Source organism: Leptonychotes weddellii, chromosome 2 (assembly GCF_054177405.1).
Source record: "Leptonychotes weddellii isolate Sample4059 chromosome 2, ASM5417740v2, whole genome shotgun sequence".
Lineage (NCBI taxonomy): Eukaryota > Metazoa > Chordata > Mammalia > Carnivora > Phocidae > Leptonychotes > Leptonychotes weddellii.
Genome location: NC_138370.1, coordinates 159,941,421 through 159,954,935, shown reverse-complemented (window position 1 = coordinate 159,954,935; position 13,515 = coordinate 159,941,421). Strand labels below are relative to the sequence as shown.

General features: G+C 47.4%; 1 protein-coding gene across 4 annotated transcripts in view; it reads right to left on the bottom strand.

Moving 5' to 3' along the window:
- Nucleotides 1-13,515, bottom strand: part of SEL1L3 (SEL1L family member 3) — a 97,954-nt gene that overhangs the window by 29,416 nt on the left and 55,023 nt on the right. For all 4 annotated transcript variants that reach the window (XR_014143079.1, XM_081812531.1, XM_081812530.1 and 1 more), the window contains exons 12-14: nucleotides 8,506-8,625; nucleotides 6,681-6,821; nucleotides 2,970-3,032 (exon numbers count right to left, since the gene is read on the bottom strand). Coding sequence is in view for 3 of the 4 variants with exons in the window: in XM_081812531.1 (XP_081668657.1) it covers nucleotides 2,970-3,032; nucleotides 6,681-6,821; nucleotides 8,506-8,625 (324 nt within the window). In the remaining variant the exon portion in view is untranslated. The remainder of the gene's footprint in view (nucleotides 1-2,969; nucleotides 3,033-6,680; nucleotides 6,822-8,505; nucleotides 8,626-13,515) is intronic.

The following is a 13,515-nucleotide window of genomic DNA, read 5'->3' as shown; positions in this document are numbered from 1 at the left end:
GAGCTCTGAGGCTACTGGGAGTCCCAGTCCTGACAGGTAGAGTTGGGAGGGTGGGGGGAGGGGGGCTCAGGCGGGGGGGGGGATGGGAGGAGGGTTTTGTGGGTTTTTTTAAGATTTTATTTATTTGTCAGAGAGAAAACGAGAGAGAGCGAGCAAGTGCATAAGCAGGGGGAGCGGCAGGCAGAGGGAGAAGCAGGCTCCCTGCTGAGCAAGGAGCCGGATGTGGGACTCCACCGACCCCAGGACCCTGGGATCATGACCTGAGCCAAAGGCAGGCGCTTAACCAGCTAAGCCACCCAGGGTCTCTGGGAGGAGGGTTTTAAAACTGTGTCTAGACCTGGGGCTGGTACCGAGGAAGTGCTTTAAGCAAATCGAGTCTGGAGCCTCCTTGTGCTTGCTGATTTCATTCTAGCAGGTACTCCCGTGTGCTTTCCCCAGATGCTCCCACTGCTTCCACAGGGCAGCCTGCAGTTTGGTTGTTGAGGGCTCAGAAGCCCTGCAGGGGTGTGAGTGCTCCGGAAGGAGCCTCCGGCCCCACAGTGAGACACCTGTGTGTAGACCTGGGCATACAGGGTTCTCATACCTCCCTTTCTGCCAGGCCCACCAAACCATGAAGAAGCAGGGGAGAAAGGATCCGAGGGTCAAATAGTGCCTTGCATCTGTAAAACTTGTTAAATCAGAGTCTAAGTATAGAACCAAATCTCTTTCACCACCTTTCACCAGTGAAGGATGGGTGTCCCTTGAGAACAGATGCCAAGATCCCAGGCTGAGCCTTTTCAGTCTGCGGTGGATGCTAAAAAGCTACACTTCCTAGATTTCTGTCGTACTCCGGGTGCCAGAAAGACCAGGGGGAAAGAAACTAACAAAGCCCATTAAAATAGAAGTTCCAGGATGCCTGGGTGGCTCAGCTGGTTAAGCGTCTGCCTTCAGCTCAGGTCATGATCCCAGGGCCCTGGGATCGAGCCCCACATTAGGCTCTCCACTCAGTGGCGAGTCTGCTTCTCCCCTCTCCGGAGCTCTGTGATCTCTCTCGCTTTCACTCTCTCTCAAATAAATAAAATCTTAAAAAATATATAAAATAAAATAGAAGCTCCATGAGGGCAGGAATCTTTGTTTTGTGTCCCAAGAACCTATATTAGTGCTTGCTACAGAGTAGGTGCTCAATAAATATCTGACGAATGAACGAAAGCCACCCTTTGAATGCTGGAAGTCCAAATCCTACACCTTGAGGATGGAGAGTAGGGTTCAGATCTGCAGGCCCCCGAGATAACTGACTCCCAAGCCAGCTGACATCAGGAAGGGTGTCAGTGCCATGGATCTAGTCATCGAGGCCTTCTTCCTGAGCTGCATGCTGAACCAGGTGCACGGTGGTCTCTTGGAAAGTCTGGCAGAATGCCTTTCAACCATGTAATGGACCAGGCCATACCATAAAGTGGCAACAGCCAGCTTCGGAACAAGCCTATGGAATGTACACAGCACAGTGACTTTTGCTGCAAAGCCAGAGGCCACAGGCTTATTCAGATGCACCTGTCATCCCTCAAAACATCTGCAGAACTCCATGAGGAATTGCATTTGGAGCCCCACAAGAAACCCCGTCTTTCTCGCTTACTTTTCATATTCTGTTCTTGACATGTACAGCTCAATCACCAGATTTGCTCCCAAGTGACTTTTCCCTAATTCCGAAAACCAAACTATATGGGACCTTCACCACAGTGCCTGACAAAGAGCAGGGGCCTCAAAATGCCTTGCTGAGTCAATGAGTGAGAATCACATAACACTTTTAAGGATATGATGACTCCAGGCCATAACGCAGCATTTCCCAATCCTCACCTAAGCTCTGCTAAGAATCCCTTCAAAACAAAGCACATTAGACATCAGCTCACCCCTAGGATGGCTAAAGAGATGCAAATTTCACAGCTGCTGGGGCAACCCCATCACTGCCCTATTTTAGGATGCTTTGGACCGAATGCCCACCGTTAATCTGCCCTTTACTTTGTGTGTGGGGGGGGCGGGCAGGAGCTGGTGTGCGCTTCGGTGGGCTCCCTTCTCTTGGGTCACGTGCCTTCTTGACACCACCAAGGTGGATGGAAAGCCTCTTTGCTCTCTTATTCCATGCTCCAACCTCCTGTTCTACACACACAAAAAGAGACTCTGAACTTCTCAGGGGAGGACGAGGGGAAAAAGAAATCAGCATGGGTACTTGAGGAGTCTTTGTTGATAAGGCAAGTATTAGCAGCCTTGGGGACGGGGGCACTTTCAAGCGCCAGAAGGGCTATAAAGGACTCTGTCGAGGTTGTAGACTTAGAGTGGTTTCTACGAATTTATTGGCAAGTTGCATGCATGCACCTGTGAGCGTGCGTGTGTGGGTGTGCAACGCATTGTACGTGTGTGTGTCCCCTCACAGGTGATATTTAACCTCCATTCTGCAGTGCCATAGTGAAACCAGCTGACTCGACGACAACATTTTAAAGAAAACAGTGACAAAAACAAAGCAATTTTTAAACCTGGCCGTCAACTTGATATACATCCCCATTATTAAGGCACGGGCAGGACACGGGCTTTGGACACGATAGGGTTAACCTCCAAAGGAATTCGGCTTTGGGTCTTCCTAATTCAATGGCTTGTCTACATGCCCATTCAATTCCAAGGAGCCCCGCTCCCCCCCTCCCCCCACTGCTTGTTATCTGGGCAGCCTGTGATTATAATTTTAGCCTTCAAACAAAATCGGCCTGAATTCTATTGACTGGAAGGTGAATTCAGCTTTTGAGTTCCGCCGTCCCCTTTGTGGCGGGTTTCTGTACGTGTTGCAGCTCCAAAATGACTAATCACCACTATGGCAGCGACCCCTCCCTCCCCACTCCGTTTTCCATGGGCCGGGCCAAAGGCTGGCCATTTATTCTCGTAGCCCTGTGAGCGTGTGGGTGTGTGTGGTGCAAATGTTTCCCTCTGACAATATGCGAAAGTGTTACCTTGGAAGCCGCTTTCTTCATCAGCTCCAAAGCAAGCCGTCTGTTCTTTTTCACTCCTTGACCCTAAACAATGATAAACAGCAATGAGTAGGAAGAAAATAAACCCAGAGCGCGCTTGAAAACATGACGCAGGTGTATCAGTGCTCCACATAAAATACTTCAAAAAGAAAACCCAAGCCTTCTTCATTAAAAGCCTTATCTTAAAGATTTCTACACGCAGAACTACTCTCTACCATCATCATCATCATCCTCACTATTATCTTGCTTATATGTGTGGTGCAGAGGCAGCAGACCTCACCTTGCCCGCTTAGCATCCATACAAACCCCCCATTATCATCGAGTGAATCCCATTCCTGTCAATCCACAGGTACTATTGGGAGAATCCCTGAAGAACAAGTAAGTGAGTCTGGTCATCCTGGATGCGTTTCTCTGTGGCTGGCCTCGTCTGCGAGCCACATACAGCCCTTGAGCTGTGACGGGACAGTCGGAAGTTATTAGGTTGTCCTCTGCAGCCTTCCTGGGTCCTCTCGGGAGTCTCCAGGGTGGACCAGCTCAAGAGCCAGCTGTGAAGGAGATAGGACCCCTTGGAATCTGTCGCGTCAGATACTGACAGAAACTGACAAGGTTCCTCCTGCTACAGAGTTTTTCCAGCTAGAGGCGGTTTGAGCACTGCCACAGCGAGAAACGGCTTTGGGGTTCTTGCTACAAGAGAGGAACTTTGTGGGACCTCACCGAGGTGTCCGCAGGACCGTGTGGGGAAGTGACAGGTCTGAGGGTAGAGTGGGAGAGGGCCTCAAGATCTCTCTCACCACAGGACTGACAATGAAGATGGTGGGCAAGGGAAACCGGATGAAATCCATCGCTGCTACTAAACCAACCTAGCGTCTGTGTTGACACACTCACCCCATGTGCCCCATGGAGACTTCTTGGCCAGAGACACAGAGGTTGATGGGGTCACATGTGATATAATGTTGGGGGTGCTTTGTGCCAATAGAACTTCTAGCTCTACTGAAATAGCACTGCAGTAAGTGAAGACAGACGAGCAAACATCCCTGTGTTAATTCAAGCGGTGGGTTCAGCACTGTGCTGCTCCATCTAATCCTCACCACAAGCTTATGGAGATGCTGCTGGCATTCCCATCTGAGCCCTTGCCCAGAATCGCACAGTAAGTGAGATGCAGAGGCAGGATTTGAACCCAGGCAGGCAGGCTCCAGAGTCCAAGTTGTAACTAGCACACTCTACTTCCTCCTATGCGTTCCCGTTCTGTGCTGAGAACGTATAATGATTCATAACCTCCGTACAGAAAACGTGCAGAATATGTTTGTCTCTGTATTTTTCAGGACCCCAAATAAAACTGCGAATCCAACTAAAAGTTAAATTATATACACCAAGTTTCTCCTAGCCTTCAAGTTACCTACTTAATGAAACTGATGAGCTGAAGCAAAGTTGAAGATGAAAATATTTTTCAGAAATGCACCATTACTTCATTTAATAGAGAGGAAGAGGAAAGGAAAAAGGACACGGAGGCTACGTGGAATAACTGGATGGGGCAATGGGACAACCTTTTTGGACTTTCTGGAAAAGCGCAGGAAAGAGCAGGACGACAGAACGTTAGAACCTGGTTGAACTCAAGGTTTATCTTCTCCAACTTCTTTGCTTTGAAGGCATAAAATGGGAGGATGACTTACCCAAAGCCTCACAGTTAGATCGGTGACTAGAATTCAGGTACTCTGATTTCTAGGCACCAAGTATTTTCCAGAATATTTGTTATGTAAACCTAAGTGGGATAATTTCTTGCACAAAGACCCTGCACTAAGCACAAATCTGAGTCACACTGGAAGTTGTTAAGTGAGAGAAATGTAAAGTCCTGGTACATAGTAAGTGCTCAGTAGTGTCCACTGGGTGAATTCATGGAAAACAGCTGCTACAGTAAAAGTCAAAGTGCTATCCTCATGTGGATGCAAGACGGGATGGCTTAGACTGTCTTGGCCAAGCTGTAGCCACCATGGCGCCGTCCTACAATGTGCCAAATGCCCACACAGAGCTCCAGAGCACACTACTGTTCTTCACATTTGGGAAGCTCATTTTCTGCATGGGGTTATTTCACATGGAACACACTTAAAGTGACCTTCTGACCAGAGGTAAAATCTTCCCGTTACTGAAATACCGATAAGGGCCTTCCCTTGTCCCACTGAGGGATTCTTCGTTAGAATGCGGGAGAACCCAAAATCTTTAAGGTTGGGAAAGCAGACAATCCGTCACCTCCAGGGTCATTTTTCCTGTATCTGCCTCTCCCTCTGGATGGTGAGCGCCTGGTGGGCAGAAGTAATGTCTGATTCATGCTGTTATTTTCTCTGCACTTTGACAGTGGCCAGCCCCAGCTCCGGCGGACCGGTGCCTCTCTGTGCCTGCCCTCCCCACCACTGCACAAGCCCCTTAAGGTCGGGGATGTGGCGCACACATCCATCTGTCCCTCCCTCTAGCGTAGAGTCTGGCGTTTCGTCAGCCTGGAATGGGTGTTTATTGAATAAACACATGGATGCTTCGGCATATGGCTAGGAGTCAAACCATTTCTATGTTGACTTGACAACTGAAAAAGGAACATCCAGACCCTATATTTGGAAACCATATGAACCAATAGGTTTTAAGGCTATAGAGGGTTAGAAATGTAGCAAAGTCATGGCTGTTAATCAGTGAGCGGCCACAGCTGTGGTTCTGAAGATGGACCTGGCCACGTGACTCCATGTCCTTGTTTGGAGACACTCGCTATGAGGGTAGCGGCTTTCTTTGGGCATGACATGGGGTCCAAGGGCTTCCTTCCCAAAATCAAGAGAGTTTTGCTTTTCCAAGGCTGGTGAGTTGATGTCTTGTGTTTAGGGGTGAAGAACACAGACTCTGAAGCCGAACTCCCTGGATCCCAGTCCCAGATCTCTAAAATGTACCAACTGTGTGACCCTGGGCAAATTAAAAAACCTTTCTCTGCCTCTGTTACCACATATACAAACAGCAATCATGATGCACCCCCGTGCCTACCTCACAAGGTGGTTGTGAGGCTTAAATGCGTTAATACATGTAAATCATGTAATAAGTGCTCAATCAGTGCAAACTACGAGAATTTTAAGACAGTATTTTACATTTCTTGAAGCCCATTCATTATGTTATCTCATTCAATCTCTGGTCATTACCATTGCCCCATGAGATCAAATAACTCTAAGGACACATAGCTGATGATTGCGGAGGAGGGACTTGAATTCCATTCTCTGTCTCCTGGGCTAATGCCCTTTCAACCCATCCGGCTTAAAACAAGATCTTTGTTTTGACCAACCAGACTGTTGGGAGCCAGCCCAAACACGCACTTGGGTTAAGCTGTAATTCAATGACAACTCTGTCTGGTGGTGAACTTGCAGAACCTCTGGGGGCTGGTGGCCGTTTTTTTTCCAATCCATAAAATAGGGGTGCTTCCTCTAGACAGTTCTTGCAAAAGCAAAGAGAATCCAGGTGCCAAACATAAGACTAATGATTAAAAAATGAGACCGGGGACTGTTTCTGACTGTGCCTTTTCAGCAAATATCCCTTTCCATCAAGAGTGACAGAAGCATATACTGAGTTTCTCCAGTTACAGAATCCTCGTTTGCCTGCACGCCTACGGGAAACTGCTCGGGAAGCCTGATAAGAATTGCGTAATTTTAGCCCAAACTGAGGGACTCTTACCTTGAATAACACAATGGCATAGTCATATATTAATGCAGGGTCCTCGGTCTCCAGCGCGCCCTTGGCATACCACTCGATCGCTGCCTCAGGATTCTTGGCCACGCCTTGCTGGCCCCAGAACAGCATCTGGGCCAATCGTTGCTTCAAGACAGTAGCAATTTAGATTAAGGACTTTCCTGTGTAATGCTTAACGTAAGACTTTAAAAGGTGGAAGGACAAACCTAGCTCAAATGTTTTCATATTGAGAACCAGGAATTAGGTAGACACGTGTCATCTTCCAACTGGGGGCTGGAGCCCTGAAAGGTGAACCTGTGTAAATACAAGTTCTTAGCCCCAATTGGAAACAGTGCATGTCTGCACGTGAATGTGAGTCAGTCTACCGCACCCAGGGCCAGAGCCGGGTGAGACTTGGTCGACAATGACTGTCTCCTCTCTTCAAAGCCCCTTTCTTTTGGAAGGTACACGCTGTCCCCTGAGCCTAGTGAGTGGCCTGGAGGCCTGTGCACATCCGTATCAGAAGGGCACTCAGCTCCTCCCACTCCAGCATTTGTCCACATGGCTCATTCCACCATGACATTCGAGGCGGGGAGCTCTCTGGGGATCGGAACCTCACGATGCGATTTGTCTGTCTTTCTCCCCTCAGCCCTCACTCAGCAAAGCTCAGCAGAAGCTCGTAGAAGCTACTCAACAAAGATTTGCTGAATGAAGGCAGGAAAGTTCATACAAGCTCTGGAGCACCCAGGAAATAACTCTGACAGTGGTATGTCCAGAACTAGGCACTGGAATTCCTTCCTGCACTAGAAAGACTGCAGGCTGGGGACGGATGCCTGAGAAGGAAGCAGAGGAATGTTGGTTAACATTCTAGCCCCATTCTGGCCCCTGATGGTCTTTCTTCCTTTCTGCTTCTTCTCTCATCTCCTTTTCTTTCTACCCTCTACTCAAGTACTTATAACTTCCAGCAAAGTATCTCCTGAAACTCTAGGAAGACCTAGCGTTACTAAAGGGTCTCTGAAATGCTTGCTTGTCAATGCATTTGTCTTTTCTGTTTTCTTTCTTTTTCCCATCTCTGGGCTTCTGCCTGCTTAGCAGACCCAGAGGCCCTTAACCACACTGTAAGCTCACTAGGAGCACAAAGCAAAAGCTAAGGCCATTCTTCGGGAAGGGAGATTTCTCCCTCCCAGTGCAATCTGTCTAAGCTGGCTCCCGTCAAGGGTTTCTCTTCATAGTGAAATCAAGGCAAGAAGTCAGATGAGAAAGTTCTCCCAGCTTTCTGCCCTTCCTGGTACCTCAGAAAAGTCCATCCAAGAAACAAGACATGTTCAAGAGCCAAGGTTGGTCCGTTGGTCATGCTGAACCTGATTTCTGTTATTCTCCTAGCTGAATTCATGGCTTTCTTCCTGATATCCATCTAATCTCTCCTGCACTCTTTTTATTTCTATCTAATGTCCTAAAATGTCTGATGATAGTCTTTAGGACAGATCACAAACCGTGCGGCTCTCTCTCCTTCTGGGTGCACTTCCGGCCCGCGTGGTCAAGACAGACCACGTGACTTCGTTGGCCATAAAATGTGAGAGGTGGCTTGTGCCATTTCTGAGCAGCCATGGCTGCGGGGGCCTGTGTTGCAGTGAAGCCCCTGTTAGCTCCATTCGTAGGGGTCTACGAGAGCTCAGCGCATGCTCTCCCCATCAGACGGATATCGGGAGCAAGAAACTAACCCGTGCAGTTTTAAGCCAGTGAGGTTTGAGATATTTTGTTACCATGGCAGAACCTGGGTATTACAACTGATGGGCTTCCAAAACAGTGGACCACATTTTTTTTTTTTTACCTGAGCTGCCGCATTGCCTCGGGTGGCTTCATGCTTCAACCACATAAAGACATCTCCGTCCTCTTTGGTCTGTACCTTGAGTGTTTCATCATCCTTCAGTCTAATTGTTTCAACATACGCCTGAAAAGGAAGGAAGGAAGGGAGACAGGGAGGGAGGGAAGAAGGAAGGAAAGGGAAGGAGGGGGAGAAGGGAAATATCCAAATGATTTGGGCACACAAGAGCCAGGACGTTATTCTTAAACTAGCAATCGCGTAAGTAAAAACTATATGAATGATTGAAATATGAAGTGTGTTCACGATGCCATGAGATCAGATTCTTCCTAAATGAATGTGTCACATCTCATCTGTCTAAGTGGGCATTTTTGTTCCTATCAAACAAAGCGTTTGCCTTGGGAGGGCAAAATTTATTCCCCTTTCACTCCGGCTGCTCAAGCTTGTCCAGAAGACCACTTTCATGCCGCTGATTTCAGAGTCTGATTACACACAGCATCAAAAAAGGTAAATCAATATTTTCTAAGTACAATCTTGTTTTTTTTTTTTTTATCCCAAAGTCTTATTATCCTGCATGCCTAACCATTTTTATTTAGCGGGCTCAGCTTCAAATATCTTTTGGCTATTTCCAAAAATTAAATCTACCCTGGAAAAAAAAAGAGGGCATGTTCACTCCGAGGATGCGAGCAAGAATGTGCTAGAGGCTCTAAGGATGAACCCAAAGGGAGAGTTCACAAAATGTTTTGAATTGGCGCCTAGCCTCTGAAGTATCCGACTCCTCTGAAGAAAATCAGACTCATTTTGATGTGTAAATTTTGGCTGCTTATCAAGAGACCAGTTCTGTGGTTTCATGGTCTCCCCTTAAACATAATGAAGTATAATGAAGTCTATTAACAATACCATGAGGGGTCCTGGAAAGGGCTTCCTGCGCTCTGCACATGCCACGGGCAGATGGTGACAAAATTGGATCTGCATGAGTTTGGGAAAGAAGCCTCAGAGAACAAGGAGCCAGGCCTGATTTCCCTTCTGACCCTCTCTGTTAGTTAAGAAAAGTCCTTATATTCACAAACTCTAGCCTGCAGCCCCATTCCTGAGACTGCTATGGCCCTGCAGAGCCCCGGGTCCCTTCCGGGGGGCGCTGCGAACCTAGGAAGCGGGGACTGTGCTGGGACTCAGCACCCAGCGGGCGTCACGGCCTGCTCAGTGTCTCAGCTGGGGAGGCCACCAAGCGAATAGCAACAATTCGAATAATGACACCCACTACCTTTAACTGAAACCATCTCTGTGTCGGGTATTTAAAGCTTTGTTCGCACTTCATCCTCACCATAGGGCTGCGACCCAAATATCACTGTCCTTGATTTGTAAGCAAAGAAACCGAGGCTCCAAAGGTGAAGCTATCAGCTTATGGTCACTCTGTAGAGCAGGCCCTGAAGCCAGGCTGGCTTAGCTCCGAAGACGGGGCTCTTTCCGGCTGCCCAAAGTCGCCCTCTAGCAAGAAGGCCCTAGAATCCACTCTGTCTCCTTGACCCTGACAAGTGTGCTGCCAATGAGCTGGCGTTTCAGCTCAAACTCCAGGGGACACTCTGTTGTCTGTGATGAGCCTGGAATTGGACTGAAGCTTGAGCTGTTCAAATATTGGAATTCTCAACGAGAATTTTTTTTTCAACAGGAGAACTTGGACATTTTGAGTTTGGGTTGTTTTTCTTCTTATTTTGTTTTTCTCTTTAACTTTGTCTTGGGACTTCTTACCCTGCAAGGATTTACACCCTCAGATGTTTCTGCCACTCTCTGCCAAGTGACGATCTGTCACTGATATAGCCCGATAAGATATATCCTGATGATATATCACTGTTCTAATTGCTTTGCCCAAGACTGACTCATTGAATCTTTGCAACCTTATAAGAGTATCACTGTCAATATCCCCCATTTCACCGATGTAGAAACTGAGGCTCAGAAGTTAAGTAACTTATCCAAGATCACATATTTAGTTCTTCAAGCTTAGATGTCAAACTCAGGCTGGCTGGCGGTGGGGACCATGGGCCTCACCACCCAGTGAAGGACTCATACATCTGAGAGGAAGGAAATGATAGACTGTTCCATTGTCTTCCCTGAGACATAGTAAATTCAAACAGTGTCATGAGGAGGGTCTTGGCAAAGGTCATGTTTCTGGGGGGACCTGGGCAGCTGTGCATAATTGTGAAGAAGGAACACTTTTGTCCTTTGTATTATTGTCCCCTGGCTTAGCCCCTCCTGCTCCCCTGGGTGGTGCCATCAAGTTTTGCAGCAGGATGGGGCCATTAAGAGCACAACCTTTCACATCAGACCAAGAGGAACTCTAACTCACCACTAACTACCCCTGGACCTTGGGCCACTAACTTTACTGATCTGAGTTCAGTCTCTGCATCCATAAAATGGAGCTTAGCACGATACTTGCTATATCGAAAGCACTCAACCTATCAGCCATTATTTTTTATACTATGAAGAGTTAGAAAGGCCTAGGTTCTAACTGAGGCCCCATGACTCATTTGCTGTATGACTTTGGGCAGTTCTTTAGCTTCTAAGTCTCAGTTGCCTCCTCTGTAAAATGAGAATCGACTCCATAGGGCTGCGTGAGGATTAAATGAGATTGTTTATAAAAGAGCTAGCAGAGTGGATGGTGTATGCTAAGCTCTCAGTAAGGGAACTCATCATTTGTTAGGTCCTTAGTTCGCTCTAACACGTAAAAGGCTGACAGCAGTTTAAACATTCGCCCTCCTGTTGGTTTTGCAATTTTGTGCAGCTCACAGCCTTCCGTTGTGAGGATGGTCTATCTAAGAGAATTTTATGCTTTGGAAGATGGAAGAAACAGAATCTGAGGAGGAAGCATTGGGGCCAGAAACATTTTAGAGAGCTCATACCATGTGCTGGGCTCCAGGTGTGGCCAAAAGTATGGTGTCCCCAGAGGAGACAGGCTGAGCAGGGACTACTGACAACTGAGCTTGGAGAAACAGAAACCAGATCAAGGAAAGCCTCCTATGCCAAGCGAACAGCTGAGCTTAGATCTTGTGGGTCAGCAATTCTCAACTCGGGCTGTGCATTATGAGCAGCTGAGCTTTTTAAATACGCTTGAACCATACAGGTTTGAACTACAGAGGCCCATCTACATGCGGATTTTTTTCAATAAATACAGTACTATGAATATATTTTCTTTATGATTTTCTTAATAACGTTTTTTCTCTAGCTTACCTTATTGTCAGAATATAGTGTATTATACGTGTAACATACAAAATATGTGTGAATTCACTGTTTATGTTGTCAGTAAGGCTTCTGGTCAACAGTAGGCTATTAGTAGTAAAGTTTGGGGAAGTCAAAAGTTATACGTGGACTTTTAACTGTGTGGGGGGATCAGTGCCTCTAACCCTTACATTGTTCAAGGTCAACTGTATAAATATACACATATACACATATGCCCCAGCCCCCCAGTCTGTCACTTCAAGACTATGGGGTGGAGCCTGTGCAGAGCTATTCTTTAAACCCCCAGGTGACTTCGATGTGCCACCAGGTTAAGAACCTCGACTGTGGACAGCCTGGTTTGGCCTCAGTGAGAAGAGAATGGATGGGACAAGACTAGTGACAGAAAGACCAGTTAGGACGTGTACTGATTTGCTGCGGCCGCCACAACAAAACACCACAGATCGGTCGGCATAAACCACAGACATTTATTTTCTCAAAGTTCTAGAGGCTAGAAGTCCAAGATCAAGATATCGGCAGGTTTAGTTTCTTCTAAGGCCTCTCTCCTTACCATGCAGATAGCCACCTTCCCACTGTGCTCTCCCGTGGTCATCCCACTGTTTTATCTGTGTCCTACTCCCCTCTTCTCGTAAGGACACCAGCCATATTACACCAGGGCCCACATAATGACTCCATTTCAACTGAGTTACCTCCTTAAAGCCTTTACCTCCAAGGAGAGTCACATTCTGAGATACTGGGGGATTAGGGCTTCAATTAGGGGTTGGGGTGGGGTGGGCATAATTCAGCGCAGAACAGGAGGCTGTCCAGTGGCTCAGGGCAGAGATGACAAGGGGCGAATGTCACCTGGGGCAGCAGGGATGGGATGGGAGGAGAGAGAAATGGGCAGGTAAATGTGGTGGGATGACTGGAACTGATGGGATGATGGGGAGGATGGTTACTCAGCTGCTAGCACCATGGACAGTGGTGTCATCCGTGGAGGAGTTTGGGGGGACGGAGAGGGGAGGTGGCTGGTTGCCTCCAAGGTGTGTTATGATTGCAGTTGGGGGTGCGTAAGAAAAGCTGGAGAGGAAGGTCTGAGTGTCATCAGTATGTGGAAAGCAGTTGACACCAGGGGTGTAGATGAGACCCCTGCCCCTCTAGCAGGTGCAGAGCGAGGAAGCCGGGGACCAAACCTTGTGGAAAAGCACATTCCCAGGAGCAGAGAGAATGAAAGAAACTCATTTGCGATTAAGCCACAAAAACAAACAAAACCTAGCAGCTTCTTCCTCTTTCACCTGAGGCAGAGTCCCGCTAAATCATACAGAAGTGACACGAAGGGAGATTACTAATAAAGAAGATGAAATGATGTGAACCGCGAGTTACATAAAAGAGAAAATGAAGCAAGAATCAAGGAAGGAGTTACTGAGGGATCCTTGGTTTGTTAATTAGAGGTCTGGCTTTCCATATCTCCTCATTTGTTACGTGCTGCTGGTGAATTAATAGATTTCTCAACAAAAGGACATTTAAATCAATGTATGACACCTGCTTAAATTCTCAAGAAGCCATTAATTACACATTCTTAAGAAAATGAGCAAGGAGGGCGCCTGGGTGGCTCAGTTGGTTAAGCAACTGCCTTCGGCTCAGGTCATGATCCTGGAGTCCCTGGATCGAGTCCCGCATCGGGCTCCCTGCTCGGCGGGGGGTCTGCTTCTCCCTCTGACCCTCCCAACCCTCCCCCCTCTCATGTGCTCTCTCTCTCTCAAATAAATAAATAAAAATCTTTAAAAAAAAAAAAAAAAAAAGAAAATG